The sequence below is a fragment of the Oratosquilla oratoria genome, chromosome 3 (assembly GCF_046742065.1).
Source record: "Oratosquilla oratoria isolate Oo_2021 chromosome 3, ASM4674206v1, whole genome shotgun sequence".
Classification (NCBI taxonomy): Eukaryota; Metazoa; Arthropoda; class Malacostraca; order Stomatopoda; family Squillidae; genus Oratosquilla; species Oratosquilla oratoria.
Window position 1 is genome coordinate 48,998,602 of NC_134779.1, and position 25,037 is coordinate 49,023,638.

The 25,037-nt window shown below is 40.6% G+C and overlaps 2 protein-coding genes across 7 annotated transcripts in view; one reads left to right on the top strand and one right to left on the bottom strand.

Annotated features, from left to right (window-relative positions):
- LOC143022228 (uncharacterized) overlaps positions 1 to 5,284 on the bottom strand; it is an 88,320-nt gene extending 83,036 nt beyond the window's left edge. For all 4 annotated transcript variants that reach the window (XM_076180347.1, XM_076180363.1, XM_076180355.1 and 1 more), the window contains exon 1: positions 5,162 to 5,284. The gene's annotated coding sequence lies outside the window, so the exon portion shown is untranslated. The remainder of the gene's footprint in view (positions 1 to 5,161) is intronic.
- Positions 5,285 to 5,960: 676 nt separating this feature from the next.
- LOC143022257 (SH3 domain-binding protein 5-like) overlaps positions 5,961 to 25,037 on the top strand; it is a 138,062-nt gene continuing 118,985 nt past the window's right edge. For all 3 annotated transcript variants that reach the window (XM_076180404.1, XM_076180408.1, XM_076180398.1), the window contains exon 1: positions 5,961 to 6,234. In XM_076180404.1, the coding sequence (XP_076036519.1) occupies positions 6,172 to 6,234 (63 nt within the window). In that variant the 5' untranslated portion in view covers positions 5,961 to 6,171. The remainder of the gene's footprint in view (positions 6,235 to 25,037) is intronic.

Consider the following 25,037-nt stretch of genomic DNA (forward strand, 5'->3'; position numbering starts at 1 on the left):
TAAGTTTTTGTTCATCTTCTCTAGTTCTTCCAATTTTTCAACTCTCAGCACAATCTTTGCTATGTTACCGAACCTATTCTCCCAATGTTCGGTCATTTGTTCAAGTTTTTCCTCTAGTCTTGCTAATCAGGGGAGGTTGGTACTGGGGGACCACAATGTCGCCGCATACTCTAGTCTAGGCCTTATCAATGTAACCAATATTTTTTTTTTATCATGTCTTCGTCCAAGTATGCAAATGCCACTTTTATTGATTTTAGCAAGTTGTAAGTCCTCCCGACAATTTTGTTAATCTGTTTGTGTGTGTGTGTGTGGTGTGTGTGTGTGTGTGTGGTGTGTGTGTGTGTGTGTTGCAAGTGAGATACAAACACATCTAGTCAGGCTCAGAGAATCTCTGATGGGCTCTCTGTGTAAACACCTGGACCATCCTTCCCTCTCCAAGGATAATCAACTACCCTTGTTATTGTTGGAGCCCAGGAATCTTTGACTGGATGGCTCTCTCAGAGGTAAGAGGACTAGGCAGTGGTAAGACCAGTAGTGAGGGTTACACCTACTTCTGTTGAACCACATCTATGGGGCCCACCTTGTGGAAGTAGTCGTAGGCATACCTAGCTAACTACAGCATGCTGTTATACAAGTTAATCCAGTTGATGATTGTATGATGCTGGTTAGGCTGAACAACATCTTACTGTAGTAATTGATCCTACTGAGTTTATGGTTGACCAGTGTCTGCCACAAGACACATTAATTGTTTTGGACACCTTCAATGTGGTTACTGGCATCGACAGAGTTGGCTATGAAGAGTGTATTGGCCACCATGTTTCTGAACTCTGCACAGTCCAATAAACTGAGGATTACTGGTACCAGACACAGGAGCCACACCAATAGACATGGTGCAATAATGCGGAAGGAGTGACCTAGAAGATCGATTGCATACTTGTTAGTACTCATTATAGATACACTTAACCCCTTCACTCCGGGCCAAAATCTCGCGGGCAGCATTAGCTGCCAGATGTGCGACGTTGTGTCATAATACTCGCATTATAACAAATAAATTTACCCCTGTATTGCTCGTTCTCTTTCACCCGTGAATTTTGAAAACCATAGAAAATATGATGAAGCCAGTTTACAGAGTATGGGGGTCACACAGGTACAACTACAATAAATATAATCAAGACACCGACATCGGCATCCTCGCGTACCCACTTGCTCCTCATGACCCCTACATAGGCGTCATCATATCGAAGGGTATATAGTATTGTTGATACCTATGCAAGAGGACTAAGATCTGAGTCTTCACCCTTGTGTTCCCTGTCCTGCTATATGCCTGTGAGGCATCGAGGACATTGAATAATGACTTAAAGAGGTATGTGCATGTCTTTAGTACTAAGTGCCTTCAGAGAATCATGGTGTATCACTAGAATGACTTTGTATCATACCAAAGACTGTACTGTGAGACTAAGTCTAAGCCTGCTACCAGCATCATTCAAAACCATCGACTCCAGCTATATGGAGATGTGGAACTTTTCCCTGATGTTGATTTCACCTTCAGGATGGTCTCAACGAGACAACACTTGATAGAGCCAAATGAAATGCCCACAGAATTCATGGCTGAGGCAATATGATCAAACCTGGCAAGAATTCTTTGGGTGGGTAGGGTGGCTCTACGGGAGCTTGCTCAAAGACTGTTGATATTGGCAATGGCATGTGCGTGAAGCAATACCCTTGGGGTAGGCATTCAGTGTCTAAACCAAGCCCAAGATCTCTATGAATTTGAAATGCATTTCCTTTTCCATATGAGATTGAACTTAAGAAAGAGGAATCTCAGGGTGACAGCAGCAATGGTCCATGACAGCTATAAGGAAGACTCTCTATATTCAACTAAGTAAATACACTATGAGAGATGATAACCAGTGATTGCTTCCCTGGTATCACCAAAGCATCCTAGACTTCAGCCTAATATCAATTATTTCCTAATGAGATAAATAACAGGCAAACAAGAACAATCTAACCATTGCCCCAAGTTTCCAGTCAGCAAAATTTGTATTAACATGTCTATCCTGAACTGTCTTGCTTTATTCTTTCTGACCCAAAACATACATACATATACCAAAGGTTCTTTTCCCCCTTACATGGGAGGTAGCCAAATAGAAAAAGGCATAGAAACCACTCCCACTCATTCCATCCCCTTCATATTCCCCTCCCCTCCCTCCCTCCCTCTCATTTTGGCACCTCCTGGATGATGGGTCATCCCTGCATCCTGTCCACTCCCCTGGGTCAGAAGAAGTGTCGCAAGACACAGCACATCCACAGCAAGGCCACTTCATTAATCCGTCGACCCTTCCCCTCTCCGTCCTCTCATGCAGAAAAGGAGAAGACGGGGAGAAATCCCTTTGGGCTGTGTCAAATTATTTCTCATACATACTTCCTCACCCCCCACCCACTCCCCCTCATGCATCACAGCACCATCCATACACACCCCTTCTCCATTCACCACTATCTTCTGTCCTCTCCCATCCTTCCTCAACAGACATTCCTCTCTTTTGTAATGCCCCTTTTACCCCATCTATCCATCTCATCCTAGAGCACCCCCTCATATTCACTCCATCCACCTCTGCCTTCAACACCTCTTTTACTAATCTTTCTTCACTCATTCTTTCCATATGTCCAAACCATCCTAATACTCTTTCATCAACCCTATCTCCCAACTCCCTTTCCACCCCTGTTCTCCTCATCACTTCTCACTCTATCTAGCCTAGTATCCCCTATCATACTTCTCAGACATTTCATCTCAAACACATTCAAACTCCTTCTCTCTTCCTCTCATATGTTCCAAGTTTCTGCCCCGTACAGTGCTGTTGGTATAATCACTCCTTCATATAACCTCCTCTTAGCATCCATTCCCAGATATCTATTTCTCATTACACTTTTTAATCCACCAAGGCATTTACTCGCTTCTCTCAATCTACATTCTACCTCCACCCCCACTCCTCCCTTTCCTGCCACATTTGCACCCAAGGATCTAAAACTATCCACTTCCTCCAGTCTCTCTCCCTTAATGCTCACTTCCAGCCTGCTGTCACTCTCACCCCTTGTACATCTCATCACCTTGCTTTTGCCCACATTTATCTTTAGCTTCCTTCTTTCACACACCTCAAACTCTGTCACTAACTTATTCAATCCCTTCTCTGATCCTGCCACAAGCACAGTGTCATCAGCAAACAGTAACTGGCTTATTTCCTACTTTCCTCAATTTTCTTTAGTCATCTCCAACCCCCTACCCACTACCCTTGCATTCACCTCCTGCACCACCCCATCCATGTATAGATTGAACAGCCAGGGCGACATAACACATCCCTGACGAAGTCCCACCTTTACCTCAAACCATTCACTCTCTCCATTTCTAGTCCTAACACAAGCTCTACTACATACATACATATACCAAGGCTTTTTCCCCCTTACAAGGGAGGTAGCCAAAAAGGAAAAGGCATAAAATCATTCCCACCCATTCCATCCCTGAATACACTCCACACCCCTCCACCCTCCCTCTTATCTTAGCACCTCCTGGATGATGGGTCAGCCCTGCACAAGCTCTACTACTCTCGTAAAAACTCTAACTGCTCTGACCCAAAAGCAGTGTGCAAAAGACAGAGATGACCCTTCATCCATGAGAAGGTACGATGAGAGAGAGGCAACAAAGGGTGGTGGATGGGTGAGAATGGGTGCATGCCTGGACTGGCTACCTCCCATATGTGGGGGAAGAAGCCCACAGTATATACTGTAGATAGATCCTGAAAACATATTATTACTTCTTACCTGGTCACTGTTAACTATGAAACTATTCTCAATTCTCATATCACCAATTCCTTTTATAATACTGAAGACTTGGGTCAACTCCAAGTCTTTCTCATTTTCTCAAGGGATAACAGGCCAAAATATTATGGGAGTTTTTTTTTCATGTTTCCGATATTTCACATTAATTGACTCAATGCTCCCTTTCCTATTATTGTTCTAATTACCTTTCCAACTCATTATAGTCAGCTGAGGGAGAACTTCCTATCCAACGTTAACAATTTCTGAATACTTTTTATATTACTGTATTTTTTTCACAATTAAAAATTCCATTCAAAATAATACATACGGGGTCTTAACATCCAACTGTACACATTCTATGATACTGCAACCTATCAACAGTTTGGTTCCAATATTTCATTCCCTTCTATATTATGGTCATTCATATTTCTTAATTCGCACTTAGTCTTGCATAGGTGATAGGGTTTAATATTAGACTAACTTGGGTAAGAATAAAGTATATAATATTTGTTTAAAAGAAAAGTCAGCTATTAGCAACAAATACTACAATTTGACATACCTGGTAGTCGCCATATATATGCACAGAATATGGAAGGCATCAAAGTGATTTAAATTCCTTGAATGTCAACAATGCCCCTGGGTAAGATGCAGCCTTGAAAGGATCTAATTTCACAACAGCTTAAAGCCAACAATACTCTCTTTTCCTAAATTCTGATTCTCCAAAATTAATTTAATCTCACTTTTTCATCTTTCTTTAAGCATTTAAAATTCACACAGAGGTAATACATATAAATAAACAATCCAAGAGGCTGGGATGGCAGCCTTAACTTTCTCCACAATTACCAAGACCATGACACGCATAACACATTTCTGTACACCCTCGTTACTATTCTCAATGTATCAAGAACTCTTTATAAAGTCGTCGTGATACCAGACCATATAATTTTGCATAAACGTATATGACCTCGTAACCTAGCCATTGTTTGCAAGACCCAACCCAGTCCTACTTCTAACCTGGACATATTTTCAATTACAATTTGTTTCGTTTTCGCGTGACGTCTATAGAGGCAATAACTACGCCATATATCTGCTACCACAATAAATTACCCAATGTTCATATAAAATATCCTGGAATTCCCCTAATATTTTCTACAAAGTTTAATTTTACATTAATGTCAACCGGACTGAGTGACGACAGCTGAGAGATGCCAGCATATTTGAGTGTTCACAGCCTTTCATGTAAAAGTTTATATCACAATTTTTTTTTTCGTGTCACGTATGACCCTTTGCTTCACTCTTCATGTTTATCCTTTATCACAAATCTCACCCGGGCACCCGAATTAATACTTACAAATTAAAGGGATAAGATTAGTTCCTGGCAAAATAATGGTTGACGAAACACACCAACTGCGCATGCGTCAACTTCTCTGATTCCCGGATGAATAAACAATAGAATATCGGCTGGAAAGGTTGACATAACAATCCGCCAACTTATCGCAGTTCATTCATTCTCCTCGCAAGAACATTAGAATGATAAAGTAAATTAGATCGAGGTCTACGAAGGGTACCATAATTAATTTCTCTAGTTAGTTAAAAAAACTTAATTAGAAAAAGCGAGTAAAGGTTAAGCTCGTCTAGCTCAAATCGCCATCGCAAACTCTAAGATAGGGAATTTACCGGACTTTTTCCATATTATGAAGTTGGGTTTTGAATGAATGATGATTACATATGCATCACGTAAATGCAAGAATGTTATTATATTACCAGTTGTTCTGACCTTTATAGATTGACTTCCGTGCAGTGCACATATCTAAGTTGATTTAAATTCTTAAAACGAAAATTCCTATTCGTATATCATAACGGCAATATGCTGGCTTAGTTGGAAGGCTCCTTTGTGCTTAAATTGTGCAATTTCAACATTTTTTATTAAGTACGTCACTATGTACATAACCCTATAATCAGCTACACAGGAACGTAACTGTATAAGGAAACTGTTCGAAGGTTTATATAGTACTGGATTGTATATTCTGTTACTATGAAAAGAAAATAAAAAATTAAATCGGTTTAGAATAGTTACTGAATTTGATTCACTTTCCTGATATTTGTTTACAATCACTAAGTTTATACACTTATAGAAAGCTGATATTTCGCATTTTCTCGTCAGATAGTTCAAGGAAATCAGTGACTGAGGTATGAGCGTGTGTCGTGCGCCTGGAAGGAACTAGAGGGCGCACAAAAGTATACGCTGTCATGACGTTGTGAGACTCATCAGAGGAGTAGGCTGAATGGGAGGCAAACTACTGCGTTGTGTAATATACATTGAAGAGCTGCCTTGAAAAAGGCATCGGGTAGGGCAAAACAATGGCTGAAGTAACAAACGCAGGGGTTGTAGCTGAAGAAGAGGCTTTGGACCCACGGGTGCAGGTACGTCTAAATGTTATGGAAAGGCTACCCCGACAGTATAAGGGGTACCTAGTGGCACATAATCCGTCAACGAAGACAATGTTATATATTTACTAAATTAAATATGTCATGAACGGCCTTTGGTCGAAAGACTGAGTGAAAGACCTCAAGTATTAAAGTTAGGTAGTAAAGTGTAATGGATGATTACATGATTAACCCTGTTAATTCTATTTATGCACATTTTTTTATGTGGCTGCCAGCAAAAGGGGTTAAGCTATCTCAATAAATTCTTAGTGCTCTTCATAACTTGTACTTTTGGTTAAAACAAGTGATTTGCAGTGGAAAGCAAAATCAGATTTGCATGAATGACACTATAAAACATTGAGTTATATTTTAATAGCATGCATATGACTTTTCACTTCTTTTTTCCAACTGAAAGATCTTTTTGTGTGTGCTATGGGATGGTTATGAGTAAGTCTTATATTAAATATCTGTGCTTGCATGTTTGGAATTTTACCAAACATTGATGTCTGATAATGGGGCTGGCTTGGGTTTAGGGTGACTGGCCATAATGATAATGTCCCAAATTCAAGATGTCACACCCATTACTTGGTCAAAACATACCTTGGTCATAATGTTCTAAGCCCAAAATGTCCCTTGGTCATAACATCCTTTAGTCATATCATCTCTTTGGTCATAATGTCCTAGTATCTACACACCTTAAAAGTTCCTTTTCCATTTCTCATTACTTGCATCCAAGTTTTTGCTGGTAATTCCTAAGTATTTGCTTTTAGTCTTTTCAGATGGTAAGTTAGAACCATAGGCACTGGAACCATAGGTATCCAGTCAAAACGTCCTCGGTGTGGTAGTACCATAACATCCCCGTTCTGCAATGTACTTGTCTGTTCACGATGAAAATAATTGATAAACCACATCTAATCTGTAATTAAGGAGACTACAACCGTGAATGAATGACCAAGTGTCTTCAATGTTGTATACACATACAAAGTCAGTACGTATTCTACCGTTTGAGATCAGACATGCAATAGCTAATTAGCGGTCTCACTAATTACCGACCAAACCCAAACAAGGACGGTTTTTGCTCAAATGCGCAATTTTATATATACAGTTGCATTATTTGACATATTTTCTTTAAAATGTGTGATTTCCATATAATTTGATCAAAGAGAAGTCACGTTTTTATCCTCTGCAGAATTGCCTACCATAGCTACGAATACCGTCCGACTCGCTAATAACCGACCAAACCTGAACAAGGACGGTTTTTGGTCAAATGCACCATTTTATATAAAAAATTAGGATATGGTTGCATCATTTGAACTACTTTCTAATGTGTGATTTCCATGTAATTTGACGAAAGAAAAGTTACGTTTTTAGCCTTGGCAAAATTACCGACCACAGCTTCGATTCGTCCAGCCTGCCATGTATGATCACTGATGGTATGGATCAAAATACACTGTATTATGTTTCTTACTATTGTATTATTAGTGTGATAGATTGCATATAGTTGAATTATTTGAACTATTTTCTTTAAAATGTGTGACTTTTACTGACTAATAACAGACCAAATCCGAACTGGAACAGTTTTTACTCAAATGCGTAATTTTATATAAAAAAAAAAATAGCATATGGTTGCAACCATATTCTAATTTCTTATATAAAATTGTACATTTGAGCAAAAACCGTCCTTGTTCGGGTTTGGTCGGTAATTAGTGAGTTGGATGGTATTTGTAGCTAAGGTCGGTAATTTAACAGAGGATAAAAACGTGACTTCTCTTTGATCAAATTATATGGAAATCACACATTTGAAAGAAAATGTGTAAAATAATGCACCCACATGCACACACCACCGTAGTAGATCTGTGTTACACACATTATTATTAAGATGTCATAATTATACAATATTTACACCATTTTCATAAGTTTACTTTATTAAAAATTCCAATCATACCTTACTCGTAATTCAGCATAAATGTAGGTCGGGTATGTGTGTGTGTGGAGAGGGAAGGGGGGATTGAAATGTAGAAATTACGCCCAGCGAGCCTCGATCAACCCTGGCGCGACCGACGGAGCGATTTATCAAATTCAGCAGTAATTTATGGTACAAATGACAAGGGCTGTTGGTTTTAGATTACGTTAACTTCAAAAATGGTAATACTAACGGGAAGAATTGAATGGAGTTTTGACCCTAGCTAGGACGTATTGACCAGGGGGCATTTTGACCCGAGGACGTTTTGGTCTCACCCGGGGACGTTTTGACCGGTAAGCAAACCATATACTTTGCATGTGTGAAATTTGATCCAATCATTATAAAAGATTATTTGGTATTTTTTTAGAATTGCACACGTACATGATGTAGCATTAGAAAATTAAATATTGATTTTGTAAATCATAGTACATCAATGTAATACTTTTTTTTGTGGAAATCAAGAGAAAACATTTCTAAAAGTGATATATAAACAAATGAAGTGTTGGCTCCTTGAGACACAATCTTTTGTTTTGGTAGGTTAGGAGGTTGAAGATGACAACAAAGACCCTAATGACCTCTAGAATCACAGATACAGGATTACTAAAAGCAAGTTATGTAGGTTAGGTTAGAATAAAAATCTTTATCATACTTTGATTTCTTAGACCTGTGCATCTACCAAAATGTAAATGGCATATCAAGCAGTCGCAGTAGCTATATTTATTTGTGTATCCCTTTTAGCATATATACATATACCAAGGCTTTTTCCCCCTTACAAGGGAGGTAGCCAAAAAGGAAAAGGCATAAAATCATTCCCACCCACTCCATCCCTGAATACATTCCACACCCCTCCACCCTCCCTCTTATCTAAGCACCTCCTGGATGACGGGTCATCCCTGCACCTTGTCCACTGCCCTGGGTCAGAAGCAACTTCTGTTATTGATTTCCGCCAAGGAAAACATATATTTACTTTGATGTATTATACATGTACCAACAGGTTTTCCCCCCTTATAAGGGAGGTAGCCAAAAAAACAAAGTCATAAAATCTACTTCCACAAATTCCATCCCCACATACTCCACTCCCACTCACCCCCTCCCTCCTTTCTTGGCTCCTACTGGATGATAGGTCATCCCTGCATCTTGCCCACTGCCTTGGGTCAGAAGCAATGTAGCAAGACACAGCACATCCACAACAAGGTCGGTTCATTTAATTGGTGACCCCCCTCTCTGTCCCTTCGTACAGAAAAAGAGAAGGCGGGAAAAAATCCCGTTGGGCTGCATCAAAATATCATTCACACATACTCCCTCACCCCCTATCCCCCACCCACTCTCTTTCATGCATCACATCATCATCATCCATACACAACCATTCTCCATATATGAACATTATTCATATATGAAGACAATATGCTTGGTAATCATGGAGCAAATAATCATCTAATTAAAAACAGTCATAATTACAGTGTTGATCGGGTGAAAGGGCATTTCAGCAGTAGATTTTTAGAAATGCACACAGGTGATATAGCAATAGAAAATTTATTATTCATTTTGTAAATTACAATACATCAATGTAATGTACATTTTTCTCGGCAGAAATCAATAACAGAAAGCACTGCTAAAAGTGATACATTAATGAACAGAACCACAACAGCTGCTTGAGACGCCATCTTTGTTTTGATAGATATGGAGGTCAGAGAAATTAAAGTATGATAAAATTCATCCAATCTAACCTGTAATGCATTACCTGTAATTCTACAGGTCATCAGGGTTGTTGTTATTGTCAGGGATGTTGACAGCTGGTTTTGGCATCCTCTCGGACTGCGAGGTGTAGACAAGTTTCATAGCTTGAAGAATAGCATGAAGCTCAGCTCTGTAGCACTGGTGAATTCACTTGGAGTGGAAGAACACCCTTTACACAACATCAATGTCAATGTCAAACTGACATTGATGGGGCTGGACAAAAGACAATATGGCATCTCAAACCTATTGTCGCAGCTCTGTTCAGTAGTGTATTTGCTTTTAGCAAGGTTTTTTTTATTGATTTCTTATAAGAAAAACATATATTGCATTGTGTTATAATTAAAAATAATATTCAATTTTTTATTGCTATATTGTGTAGGTGTGCACCATTGAAAATATCCATTTCGGTTAAGGGTATTTCAGCCACTAATATATGTATACATATGTGTGTGTGTGTGTGTTTGTATATATATATATATATATATATATATATATATATATATATACACACATACATATACCAAAGGCTTTTTCCCCCTTACATGGGGGGTAACCAAAAAGAAAAAGGCATAGAAAATCACTCCCACCCATTTCATTTCCCCTATATTCCACTCCCCTCCACCCTCCTATCATGGCACCTCCTTAATGACAGGTCATCCCTGCATCCTGTCCACTGCCCTGGGTCTGAAGCAGTGTCGCAAGCCACAGCATATCCACAGCAAGGCCGCTTCATAAATTCGGCAACCCCCCCTCTCCGTCTCCTCATGCAGGAAAGGAGAAGACAGGGAGAAATCCCTTCGGGCTGCATCAAATTTTTTCTCATACATACTTCCTCACTCCCCCTCATGCATCACAGCCTCATCTATACACAACCCTTCTCCATTCACCCCTATCTTCTGTCCTCTCCTGTCCTTCCTCTACAGACATTCCTCTCTTTTTTAAAGCCCCTTTCACTCCATCCATCTCATCCTAGGACACCCCCTCATATTCACTCCTTCCACCTCTGCTTTCCACACTTCTTTTACTAATCTTTCTTCACTCATTCTTTCCATGTGTCCAAACCATCCTAATACTCTTTCATCAACCCTATCTCCCAGCTCCCTTTCCACCCCTGTTCTCCTCCTCACCTCCTCATTTCTCACACTATCTAGCCTAGTAACCCCTATCATACTTCTCATTTTTTCATCCCAAACACATTCAAACTCCTTCTCTCTTCCTCGCTCATGTTCCAGGTTTCTGCCCTGTACATTGCTGTTGGCACAATCACTCCTTCATATAACGTTAGACATTAGTAAAGCTTTTGATGCTATCCCCTGCCACAACCTAGCAAATAAAATATATAACATAGACATGCACAATAACACCAAAAGATGGCTAGCCAATTATCTGGCAGGTAGGAATGCTTACGTGTCATATAATGGCCAATCATCGCACATCAGAAACATTAAGAACGGAGTACCACAGGGCTCAGTTCTATCCCCCACACTATTTAATCTATACATGCATGACTTACCCACACCAGACACCTCAGAAATACAAATCTCTTCATACACAGACGACATAACAATCACATGCACACATCGTAACACAGACAAAGCTGCAGAAATAATCCAGCCATACCTTGACACACTCAACACATGGTTCATCACAAACAGACTCAAAATAGCTCCAACCAAATCTACAGCAACACTTCTCACCAACTGGACAAAAGAACACAAATACATACCTCATCTCTACATCAACAACACTCTAATACCACACACAAACACACCGAAAATTCTTGGTGTAACATACGATACATCCATGTCTTTCAAACAACACATCACAAACATAAAAAACAAATGCACACCCAGACTTAACGCACTTAAGTCAATCACTGGAACAACATTTGGACAAAACAAAGAAACTAATATAACAATATACAAACAATGCATACGCTCAATGTTGAATTATGTGAGTCCTACATGGGCTCCTAATCTCAGTGAGACACACCACAACACCCTTCAAATCATACAAAACAAAGCCCTAAAAACAATTACAGGCTGCACAAATACAACACCTACAGACCATTTACACCATGAAACAAAAGTCCTCAAAGTCAAGGACCACCTCGACATGAGAGGCACACAAACACTTGCCACAGCCACCACAAACACATCACACCCGCTACACTACATAGCAGAACACCCACACACACCAAGAAACATTAAAACAACAACTCTCTTCTCTTCCTCCACAACCACCAAATACCAGCCTCCGGAAACATATTCATAATCATACCACTCACCGCTCCATTAACACAATGAAAGACAACACACTGCTGCATGCCAGACCCCCTGATATCCACCCTTCTGAATCCTCTCTCCCACGAAAGGACAGAGTCCACTTGGCCAGACTGCGGTGCGGTCACCACCCAACACTTCTGAGCTACCAGAAGAGGCTGGATGACCGCATTGTGAACAGCTGCCCAGGATGTAACACTTCACCCCATACCATACAACACATAATGGAAGACTGCATTATACACAATCATGCACGCAAACAACACAACATACACTCTATAAAGGATTTGTGGGAAAACCCATTTTCAGCTATGGCATTCCTTGGGGAGACGGGACTGCTCGGGTAGACAGTCTGGGGAACGACAACAACAACAACAACCTCCTCTTAGCATCCATTCCCAGATGTCTATTTCTCATTACACTTTTTAATCCATCAAGGCATTTGCTCACTTCTCTCAATCTACATTCTACCTCCACCCCCACTCCTCCCTTTCCTGTCACATTCGCACCCAAGTATCTGAAACTATCCACTTCCTCCAGTTTCTCACCCTTAATGCTCACTTCCAGCCTACTGTCACTCTCTCCCCTTGTACATCTCATCACCTTACTTTTGCCCACATTTATCTTCAGCTTCCTTCTTTCACACACCTCAAACTCTGTCACTAACTTCCACAATCCCTCCTCTGATCCTGCTACAAGTGCAGTGTCATCAGCAAACAACAACTGGCTCACCTCCCACTTTTCTCCATTTTCTTTAATTATCTCCAACCCCTGACCCACTACCCTTGCATTCACCTCTCGCACCACCTTATTCATGTAAAGATTGAACACCCAGGGCGACATAACACGCCCCAGACAAAGTCCCACCTTTACCTCAAACCATTCACTCTCTCCATTTCTAATCCTAACACAAGCTCTACTACTCTCATAAAAACTCTTGACTGCTCTTAGCAGCTTATCTCCTATACCATATATCTGCAGTATCTCCCACAGTGCCTTCCTGTCCGCCCTGTCAGAAGCCTTTTCCAGATCCATAAAAGCCCAAAAAACATCCTTACCTTTTCCTATAGCTTTCTCACATATCTGTCTCACCACAAAAATCTGATCTACACATCTACCTGTCCTAAAACCACTGTTCCTCACCAATTACTCCCTCTATTCCTCTCCTAATCCTCTCAATCAAGACCCTCCCATAAGCCTTCCCAACCACACTCAACAAGCTGATCCCTCTGTAACTACTACACTCACACTTGTCCCCCTTTCCTTTGTAAAGCGGAACTATACAGGCACTTCTCCAGTCATCTGGCACTCTACCCTCTCTTAAACAAACATTAAATAACCACATCAGCCAGTCCACCATCACTGTACCTCCTTTCTTCAGACATTCTGCATGGCATCCTTCCAACCCAGGTGCCTTACCTGCTCTCATTATCTTAACAGCTGCTTTCACTTCATCCTTCCCTATTTCTCCTCCATTTTCCTCACTCATCACTCTCATTTTCTTAGCGCTTCCCACTGCAACTACCTTTCCCTCCCTATCTTCCTTCACATTTAGCAACTCCCTAAAATACTCTGCCCACCTTCCTCTCACTGCCTTATCATCTCTCCATCTGCACCTTTTACCTTTTCTTCTCTACTTGATTCGTCTCCTCTTCCTCTTTTAATTTCCTTCCAAAACATCTTTTTATTACTTTCAAAATTTTCTGTCATACTCTTTCCCCATTTCACATCTGCTCTCCTCTTTGCTTCCTTTATCTTATGCTTAACTTCCTTTCTCTTTACTTTGTACTTCTCATACGATTCCCACATCCTAATTTATAGCCAATCTATGAATGCCTGCTTCTTCTCTTCTACACCCTTTTTACTTCCTCATCCCACCACTCACTACCCTTCCTTCTATTTCCTCCTGCCCTCCTTGTTCCACACACCATCTTTGCACATCTTATGACTCCCTCCTTGAACCATCCCCATTCCTCCTCCACTCCAAGTTCTACTCTATCCTTTACTCTCTCCCACTCCTCTCTCAACTTCTTCTTATACTCATTCTCCTTTTTTTCCTCATTTAAGCAGTTCACTCTAAGTACCTCCCAACCTTCTGCCCTTTTCCTCTTTCTACACCTATCCTCCACTCTCAATTTACCTTCCACCAGGAAATGATCCTGGTCACCACTATATAGTCCATTAATGCTCTATCTGCCACCCTTCCATCCACCACCCTCTCCCATGTGCACTTATGCTTGACTTTCTTCTTAAACAATGTATTTGGTATCATCAACTCTCTTTCAAGACACATCTCCACCATCAATTCTCCACAACGATTTTTACCTGGAACTCCATACTTCCCAATCACTGCATCAATTGTTTAATTTCCTACCCTAGCATTTAGGTCTCCCAATACAACTACATTGACATTTCTCCCTAATCCCTCTATGCACTCATTTATATCTACCCAAAAAGCCTCCCTGTGGAACAGCAGAGTGTGGCTTGCCTCGACGATGGCTGGGGCGAGAGTGAGACAGAGTGTCGCATCGTGAGTGGCGGCAAATTCGACCTGGTGCATACCACGCGAGCTTTGAATGTCGAATTGTCGAGTCTGGCTGTCGAACCTTGAGGGTTGGGTATAAATAAGCTACTGTCGAATTTGCGATAATTCGAATTGCAAATGGTCGAATTGCGGTGACCCCCTGTATATATATGAAGAGTGTTGGTGGAGGAGGAACAAGCGAAGATGGGCTGGAACTCCTTTATTGCTTATACATTTCAACCAACTCAGTCTTCTTCAGTAAGCCTACTGAAGAAGACCGAGTTGGTCAAAACATATAAGCAATGAAGGAGTTCCAGCATATCTTTGCTCATTCTTCCTCCACCCACACTGCCATCTGTCTAATCCATTCATCCAATATATATTTATTTATTTATTTATTAGAGTGCAAGTTATTTTATATGTGATAAATAATGAAAATAAATAATAATACAGTATAATTTCTTCACATATTTATTTTTATTTTTTAATTCATAATTGTGTGCATATATTATATAACAATATTCAATTTTTTTTTAGCACCTTGTTGGAGGATCCCATTTCACACACCATATCATTTGGTCAACATTCATGGATTGATGGTTCTTGGTATACATGAATCCATCCAAACAAATTTTCTGGCAACCTATATTTGTAGTAATAACTTCCATCTTGCTTCTGTGGTATTGTGGTCAGCTGATGGTATCATCATCCCAAACCTTTTATATACAAAATCTACAAATTATATAAATTTTCTTTGATGTTTGTAGGTTAGAAAATTATGTAAACATGATGTTAGTAAGGTGTGAAATGTTATATAAGGTAAAATCAACACCTTTCTAATTAAAGAACTTGTTTTTCCCTTAATGTTAGGTTAGTTGATTGATTGTGTTTGATGTTACTAAGATGTGAAATATTACATAAACATAAAGTTAACACCTTTCTAATTAAAAGTAAATTTCCCTAATATTAGTTGATTAAAGAGGCCAGAGTCTTTGATGTTAGTAAGGTGTAAAATGTTCTATAAAAATAAAAGTACCACCTTTCTGATTGAAAGACTGATTTTCCCTTATATTAGAAGACCAGACTATTTGAAGTTAGTAAGGTGTGAAAGTTATGTCAACAAAATATTAACACCCTTTCAATTGAAAAAAAAAAAAAACGATCCTAGTTGATTAAAGAAACTGAAGTATCTAATGTAATTGAGTTGTGAAATTAAAACTAATTAACTAGTCTTCTGCATGACATTATTTTTTTGTAATTAAAATCATAACATTACTTTAGGATCAAACTTTTAATAGAAAATATGTGGCTAAAATGTCATATATGTAGACTTCAGTAATCAAGGTGCAGATAATTATACAATTAAAAACACTCATAATTACAGTGTTTTTATCATCGGTGAACATCATTCATATATGAAAACTATATACATATAGTAATACATGTATTTGCAAAAATAAAGATTGAGTTTGAATATCACCTATTAATATAAGCTTGACAAGAATTAGCCCAGGCATCAGTTTTTACTGGACTTTCACAGCAACAACATCACATAGATCGTCTACCATGGATCTTTGCTTTGAATGTCATCAACAATTATAACCATGTTAAGAAGGCCTACAGTGCAACTGTTGCAATATAGCAACATTATACCGGTATAATGCAGCAGTATTACTGAAGTTCTGTTAAGCAAGGAGTTGGCATTGAATGGAGCTGAAGTCATGTTCAGCCAGTTGCAGAAAGTACTCTGACATCAATTGGTTTTCCACAAGAGATGTCAACTCCATTGGATGTAGACATCAGCCTGAATCCAACAAATGGTATTTCATTTCAAATTCCTGAGACACTAGTTGAGACTTCTATACAAGATGCCACACCCAGAGAGATTACTACTGATAATGAACCCTCAACCTACATTATTGACATGGGAAATCTGAAAGGAATGAAGAAGCTGACCGACAGTAACGGGTTTACCTACACGGTGAAAAGAAAACAGAACAACAACACAGTCAACTTGACCTGTAGCCTATGAAGTGTCATAAAGCAAGTGTCAGACACTGTGGTCATGGTTTCACCAGAGGTACATATATGCACCCAGCACAGATAGGGGCTAATTTTGCTATTAAAATTAAAGCAACTTTAAAGGATGTTGCTACAAAATAAATCTTCATGTACCCAGCACAGATTGGGGCTAATTTTGCTATTAAAACTCGAGCAACTTTAAAGGATGTTGCTACAAAATAAATCTTCATGTCAGCTGCAGAAATAGTACAAGAAGTGGTCAAGGTAGTTGAGAAAACAGAAGGACAGTGTGTGCTGATGGAAACCATGCCATCACTCCAGGCATTGCAATTAGCTGCAAACTGTCACAGGGAGAAGATGAGGCCAAAAGAATCCACATCACTCGATTTCACCATCAATGAGGATTACATCCCAGAAAATGTCTTGTATTTATGTAGTTGTATTATAGGGGAAGGGAGCTATGCTCATGGTGACCCATCTTTGTATCTTTCAGAATAATTTTTTTTCTTAAAATCTTGAATAGTGTTTGCACACACTGTTTCTTTATCTAAATTATTCCAGGTACACCTATGTGGGAAGCTTTTTTTTCAGATTTCTTTTATAGTTATCCTTTTTAAGTTTCTTTTCATGTCCTCTTGTTTTTCCATTGTCCCATTTTAATAAATCATTCCTATCTAGGATTTCCATTCCTTTCATACATACATACATATACCAAGGCTTTTTCCCCCTTTCAAGGGAGGTAGCCAAAAAGGGAAAGGCATAAAAACACTCCCACCCATTTCATCCCTAAATACACTCCACACCCCTCCCACCCTCCCTCTCATCTGAGCACCTCCTGGATGACGGGTCATCCCTGCACCCTGCCCACCGCCCTGGGTCAGAAGCAGTGTCGCAAGACACAGCACATCCACAGCAAGGCCGCTTCATTTAATCGGCGACCCCCCCTCCTTTCATGATTCTATAAATAATCAGCAGATCTCCTCTTTCTCTTCTTTCTTCCAGAGTTGGTCATTCCAATTTGGACAATCTTTGTTCATATGTTAATTTGGAGAGAGTTGGTGCCAATTTTGTCATTGCTCTTTGTATTCTCTCTAATTTCTTTATATTCTTCCATAGTGTTGCTGCATACTTCAGTCTTGATCTTATTAGTGTAACTAAATTTTTTTTTATCATTTCCTCATCCAAGTAGTCAAATGCCACTTTCATTGACCTTAATAGGTTGAAGGTTTCTCTGACTATTAACCCCTTCCATACAGTGCCGTACACGTAGGCGTCATGGACTTGGATCTGTGGCAGCAGCCAATGCCAGCCGTACGACGTGTCGTAATAATATACTCGCATCATAAAATATAGTCACCGCTTATATCGATCGTTCTCTCTTCACCCGTGAATTTTGATAACCATAGAAAATGCGATTACAAAAGAGTTAGGAAGAATGTCATTATGGAGGGGCGACTACAATAAATATAATCGAGACGCCGATATGGCAGCCTCGCGAATACACTCGCTCCCCATGACGCCTACGTGTGCGGCACCGTATGGAAGGGGTTAATATGTTTGTCCAGTGTCATGTCTTTGCTGATTATATTACTCCAAGGTCTCTTTGCGAGTTCACTTTTTTTACTTCTTAACCAATTTTATAATTTCTTTATATTCTATTTTTACTTTTTCCAAACTCCATTATACTACACTTCTTGATATTGAAGTTCACTTACCACTTTTGAGTCCATTTCCAGATTTTGACTTGGGCATTTTGAATATAACCAAAATGATAGTGGAACATTTTCTCTGGTACGCCTATGCAGAAATTTCACCCACATCTTTGACATGATGATTTATGTCAAAATTTTGACATGCAGACTAAAGGTCACATGATTGGCCAAGTGTTTTTGGGTTCTCCAATGGGAGGGTTTGGCAATTTAGTTTCAGTCTTGGATGTATTTTGAGTTGTGGTTGGAGAGAGCAATGTTACCGATGGTTTATTGGGTGAGGCTTCCATTCTACTATTTTTGAGTAATTATTATGGTTTGTCAAAGTAAGTTTAGGTAGTCTTATCAATTATTTTGCAGTTTCTATAATGTTAATATCATCAGCATAGGTGAGTGCTTTGGTGTTAGTTCTGGATCAGGTGTTAGATCACTTGTCAAGAGGAATATTGCTCCCTGTTGGATTCTGTTGTGTAGTCTTTAGTTTTAGAAATTTGGTTCTTTTGGGTCACTACACTACATGCCAAATAGGTGGTTAGCCATTTCTTGTCATTGTTGTGGTCATCTGTATAAGATTTTTGACAGCACATGTCTACAAATGTGTCTTGGGGATTGACAAGCACTCAGTCAAAACACCTGATTTGTGACCCAAAACATCAAACTTAAAAAGAAAATGCTATTCACATTATGATAATTACACACACACTGAAACACCACATGCTTTTTGTCAATTGCATAAGAAATATCTGGTGAGTTTACAGTCTTGTGAAAAGGCTTTATGCTGCCACCTTGCGTTTGTCTCTCAACACTCAAACAGTACAAGCAGAGCATCACCTAAAATACTCCAATTCTTCTTTGATTTCAATAAATAACATCTAATTAATATATCAACATAACTTTTCTTAATGATAGAATATCGTTAACTGTTATTATTGGCTGCTTGTTATTGTGGCAAAGTAACATGCAGTCGATACTTTAGGGTCTATATGGGGCGCCCCTACGGACCAGAGCCACACATCATTTTGCCTATGATAGAAGAAATTCTGTTCATAGAGAAATGATGACACTTTTATACTACGACTGTCCCTCCGTTATGCTGTCCCCCAACCCCTTGTTGCTGTCCTGTACCATTTCTCTGAGTATTCTCTTTCTGATTGGGGGATTTCCCTGTGGTGGGGGAAAAGAATACTGCCACCAAGTTTTCCCACTTGGATCGTAAGAGGCGAGAAGAAAGGGACGGGGAGAGGGACTAGGCATCCTTCTCCCTGTAGCCCCAAGGGGCAACTTCCTAAATCGAAAAGAAAAGGCATAAGGGGTGCTGGCGGGCCTCGGGCCAGCACCCTAAGGTTTGGGTCTTTTAATGTGCGTGGATGTGGTACAGATGAGAGTAAAAGGGAAGAGATAGGTAGTATGTTTGTGAGAAGAAAGTTGGATGTGTTGGCTTTGAGTGAAACTAAGTTGAAAGGGAAGGGTGAGTGTATGTTTGGGAGTGTAAGTGGGAGGTTATCAGGAGTGAAGAGAGGGCGAGGGAGGGAAGGGGTGGCTATTCTAGTAAGTGAGGAGATAGGTAAAGGGGTAGTGGAGTGGAAGGAGGTTTCCTCAAGGATAATGTGGATGAAGGTGAAACTGGGAAAGGAGATGTGGGTCTTTGTAAGTGCATATGAGCCGGGCAGTGAGAAGAGCATGAAAGAAAGGGAGGCCTTTTGGATAGATTTAAATGAGTGCATAGAGGGTTTAGGAAGAAATGTCAATGTAATAGTACTGGGAGACCTTAATGCTGGAGTGGGAAATGGTCCAATCGATGGAGTGGTTGGGAAGTGTGGAGTTCCAGGAAAGAATCGTAGTGGAGAGTTGATGGTGGAAATGTGTCTAGAAAGAGAGTTGATGATAGCAAATACAGTGTTTCGGAAGAAAGTCAAGCATAAGTACACATGGGAGAGGGTGGTGGAGGGAAGGGTGGTAGATAGAGCGCTAATGGATTATGTAGTGGTAAATAGGATTATGATAGGAAGAGTTAAGGATGTACATGTGCTAAGGGGAGAGGGTGGGGGAATATCAGATCATTTTTTGGTGGAAGGTAAGCTGAGAGTGGAGGATAGATGGAGAAGGAGGAAAGGGACAAAAGGTAGGGAGGTTCTTAGAGTGAACTCCTTGAATGAAAAGGAAAAGGAGAAGGAGTACGAAAAGAAGCTGAAGGAGGAGTGGGAGGGAGTAAAGGATAGAGCAGAGATGGGTGTGGAGGAGGAATGGGGATGGTTCAAGGAGGGAGTCTTAAAGTGTGCAAGGATGGTGTGTGGAACAAGAAGGACAGGGGGAAATAGAAGAAAGGGTAGTGAATGGTGGGATGAGGAAACAAAGAAGGTTGTAGAAGAGAAGAAGCGAGCATTCACAGATTGGTTACAAAAGAGGACAGGGGAGTCATATGAGACGTACAAAGAAAAGAAAAGAGAAGTAAAGCAGAAGGTAAAGGAGGCAAAGAGGAGAGCAGATGTGAAATGGGGTAGGAGTATGACAGAAAATTTTGAAAGTAATAAAAAGATGTTTTGGAAAGAAATTAAGAGAGGAAGAGGAGGCGAATCAAGTAGGGAAGAAAAGGTAAAAGGTGCAGATGGAGAGTTGATAATGGAAGAGATGGCAGTGAGGGGAAGATGGGCAGAATATTTTAGGGAGTTGCTGAATGTGAAGGAGGATAGGGAAGGAAAGATAGCGGCAGTGGGAAATACGAAGAAAATGAGAGTGATGAGTGAGGAGAAATAAGGAAGGATGAGGTGAAGGCAGTTGTAAAGATGATGAAAGCAGGTAAGGCACCTGGTCTGGATGGATGTCATGCAGAATGTCTGAAAAAGGGAGGTTCAGTGATGGTGGACTGGTTGGCGAGATTATTTAATGTTTGCTGGAGAGAGGGTAGAGTACCGGAGGACTGGAGTAGTGCCTGTATAGTTCCTCTTTACAAGGGAAAAGGGGACAAGTGTGAATGTAGTAATTTCAGAGGGATTAGCCTGTTGAGTGTAGTAGGGAAGGCTTATGGGAGAATCTTAATTGAGAGGATTAGGAGAGGAACAGAAGGAGTAATTGGTGAGGAACAGTGTGGTTTTAGGACGGGTAGAGGTTGTGTAGATCAGATCTTTGTGGTAAGACAGATATGTGAGAAAGCTATAGGAAAGGGGAAGGATGTTTTTTGGGCTTTTATGGATCTGGAAAAGGCTTATGATAGGGTAGACAGAAAGGCACTGTGGGAGGTTATGCAGATTTATGGGATAGGAGGAAAGCTTTTGGGAGCTGTCAAGAGTTTTTATGTGAGTAGTAGAGCATGTGTTAGGATTGGAAATGGAGAGAGTGAGTGGTTTGAAGTAAAGGTGGGACTTCGTCAAGGATGCGTTATGTCGCCCTGGCTGTTCAACTTATACATGGATGGGGTGGTGTGAGAGGTGAATGCTAGGGTAGTGAGTCAGGGATTGGAGATGGTTAAAGAAAATGGAGAAAAGTGGGAGGTGAGCCAGCTGTTGTTTGCGGACGACACTGCGCTTGTGGCAGGGTCAGAGGAGGGATTGAGGAAGCTGGTGGCAGAGTTTGGGAGAGTATGTGATAGAAGAAAGCTAAAGATAAATGTGGGTAAAAGTAAGGTGATGAGATGTACAAGGGGTGAAAGTGGCAGTAGACTGGTAGTGAACATTAAGGGAGAGCGACTGGAGGAAGTGGATAGTTTTAGATACTTGGGTGCAAGTGTAGCAGGAAAAGGTGGAGTGAAGGTGGAGGTAGAATGTAGATTGAGAGAAGCGAGTAAATGCCTTGGTGGTTTAAAGAGTGTAATGAGAAATAGACATTTGGGAATGGATGCGAAGAGGAGACTGTATGAAGGAGTGATTGTGCCAACAGCACTGTATGGGGCAGAAACGTGGAACATAAGAGAAGAAGAGAGAAGGAGTTTGAATGTGTTTGAGATGAGGTGTCTGAGAAGTATGGCGGGGGTTACTAGGCTAGATAGAGTGAGAAATGAGGAGGTGAGGAGGAGAACAGGGGTGAAAAAGGATTTGGGAGAGAGGGTTGATGAAAGAATATTAGGATGGTTTGGACACATGGAAAGAATGAGTGAAGAAAGACTAGTAAAAGAGGTATGGAAGGCAGATGTGGAGGGAGTGAACATGAGGGGACGTCCTAGGATGAGGTGGATGGATGGGGTGAAGGGGGCTTTGGGGAAGAGGGGAATGTCTGTTGAGGACGGAAGACAGAGGTGAGTGGAGAATGGTTGTATATGGATGATGTTGTGACTGCATGAGGAGGAATGGGCGGGGGGGTGGGGGGTGGGGTAGTATGTGTGAGTAAATTTTGACGCAGCCCGAAGGGATTTCTCCCCGTCCTCTCCTTATATGCAAAGGGGGACGGAGAGGGGGGGTCGCCGATTAAATGAAGCGGCCTTGCTGTGGATGTACTGTGTCTTGCGACACTGCTTCTGACCCAGGGCGGTGGGCGGGGTGCAGGGATGACCCGTCATCCAGGAGGTGCTCAGATGAGAGGAAGGGTGGGAGGGGTGTGGAGTGTATTTGGGGATGAAATGGGTGGGAGTGTTTTTATGCCTTTCCCTTTTTGGCTACCTCCCTTGGAAGGGGGAAAAAGCCTTGGTATATGTATGTATGTATGTATGTTATTATTTACAACTTTGTAATGTTTTCATGGTGTTTTGGGTAATATCACCCAAAACACTAGTTGGGTGTTTTGACCAACCCTTGGAAAGTGTCATGAGAAATAGGCAACTAGGAATGGATGTAGTGAGATTATATGAAAGGGTGATCATGTCTACAACACTGTATGGGGTGGAGACTTAGAAAATAAGAGAAAAATGGTTGGATAGAATGAAAAATGAAGAGACAAGGAGGAGAACTGGGGTGGAAAGGGCTGGAAGATAGGGCTGATGAAAGATGATTGAGATGGTTTGGATACATGGAAAGAACGAGTGAAGAAAGATTAGCAAAATATATATGGAAAGCAGAGGTGGATGGAGTGATCTTAAGGGGATGAGATAGATGGATGGGGTGAAGGGGGCTTTAAATAAGAGGGGAATGTCTGATGAGCAGGGGATAGGGATGATTGGAGGGTGGTTGTGTATAGATGATATTTTGATGTAGACTGAAAGGATTTCACCCCATCACTATTTTTCTGCATGAGGGAACAGTGAAGGGTGGGGGTCACTGTGTAAGCAGTGGCCCTGCTGTCTCTTGCTGCATTGCTTCTGGCCCAGGCTGTGGGTTAGGAGACAGGGATGGCTCTTCATCCATGAGGAGCCAAGATAAGAAGGAAACAAGGGTGGTGGATGGGAGTGGAATGGCTGAGAGTGGGTGCATGCCTTTGACTTGACTACCTGCCTTATAAGGGGGAAGGAGCCCTTGGTATATAGATTGATAGATAGAGTCTAGGAACTATAAGATGCCTTATGTCCATAGCTACCATAACCATTCTTTCTGGGGAAGCTTTCTTGTTTAATCCCTTCAGCACTTAGTGATGTTTGTCAGTAGTGTGCTGATGGAGTGACCCTTTTTAAATCCACATGTGCTTGGGAAAGTGGGTACTTTATTTTATTTATTTATTTATTTACTTTTCCATAATATTTCCATCAGCTTGATAGTAGTGAGCTTGTTCTATAGGCCTCAGGATTTTTAGGTTGTTTGGTTATAACATTGGCATTAAAGGGGCTGTGTACCAGTTAGGATTTTATTGTTCAATCAAGAAGATGTCAGATAAAGTTTTCATTGCATTAAGGCCAAGGGTTTTAGATGCATGTTTGAGATCTTGTCTGGGGCTTCACAATGGGAGTTTTAAGTTGAATGCTTCTACCAGTTTTTTTGAAGAAGGGAGGTGTCTAGTTTGACTTTATGTATCTTTTGTTGTTTTCCTATTTTCTGGCATACAGTAGTGGGTTTGAAACTTGTTTTGGAGCAGTGCCCATCGATGATATTATTGCTGTTTTAATTATGGTATTTTTCCTTAGGTTGCTTCAGTAAAGAGGGGGTGGATTTAATTTTGAGTGTTTGGGTTTTTAATTGTTGTAGCTGTTTATTTTCATATTTTATTGGATTTTAGTTTCTCTTAAGGGAGGCTTGTGTGTAGTTAAGGTTGTATTTTTATGTAGCCTCTTGATTTGTTTTTATTTGATTTGAGCCAGCTGTTGATTGCTGATGACACTGCACTTGTGGCATGGTCAGGGTAGGGATTAAAAGAATGATGGAGCTTGTGAGGGTATACAATAAGAGAAATTTGAAGGTAAATGTGGGTAAAAGTAAGGTGATGAGATGTATAATGGGAAAGGGTGGCAGTGAGTTAGATCATGAGAGGGGTTGGAGGCCCAGAAGGTTGCAGTTGGGGGGGGGGGATCGGAGAAACTAAACTACAATATGGAAGCTATTTACAAATATACGTTGCACATCACTTAATATATTTATTAGAAAATTTCGGGGTAGGGGGCGTGAAGTCATTGCATGTTGGGAACGCGAAAAAAACCTATTGTATTGGACTTAACCGTCATGTCACGAACATGCCATGCGAATTGTTTGTAGCTGAAGTACACTTATCAA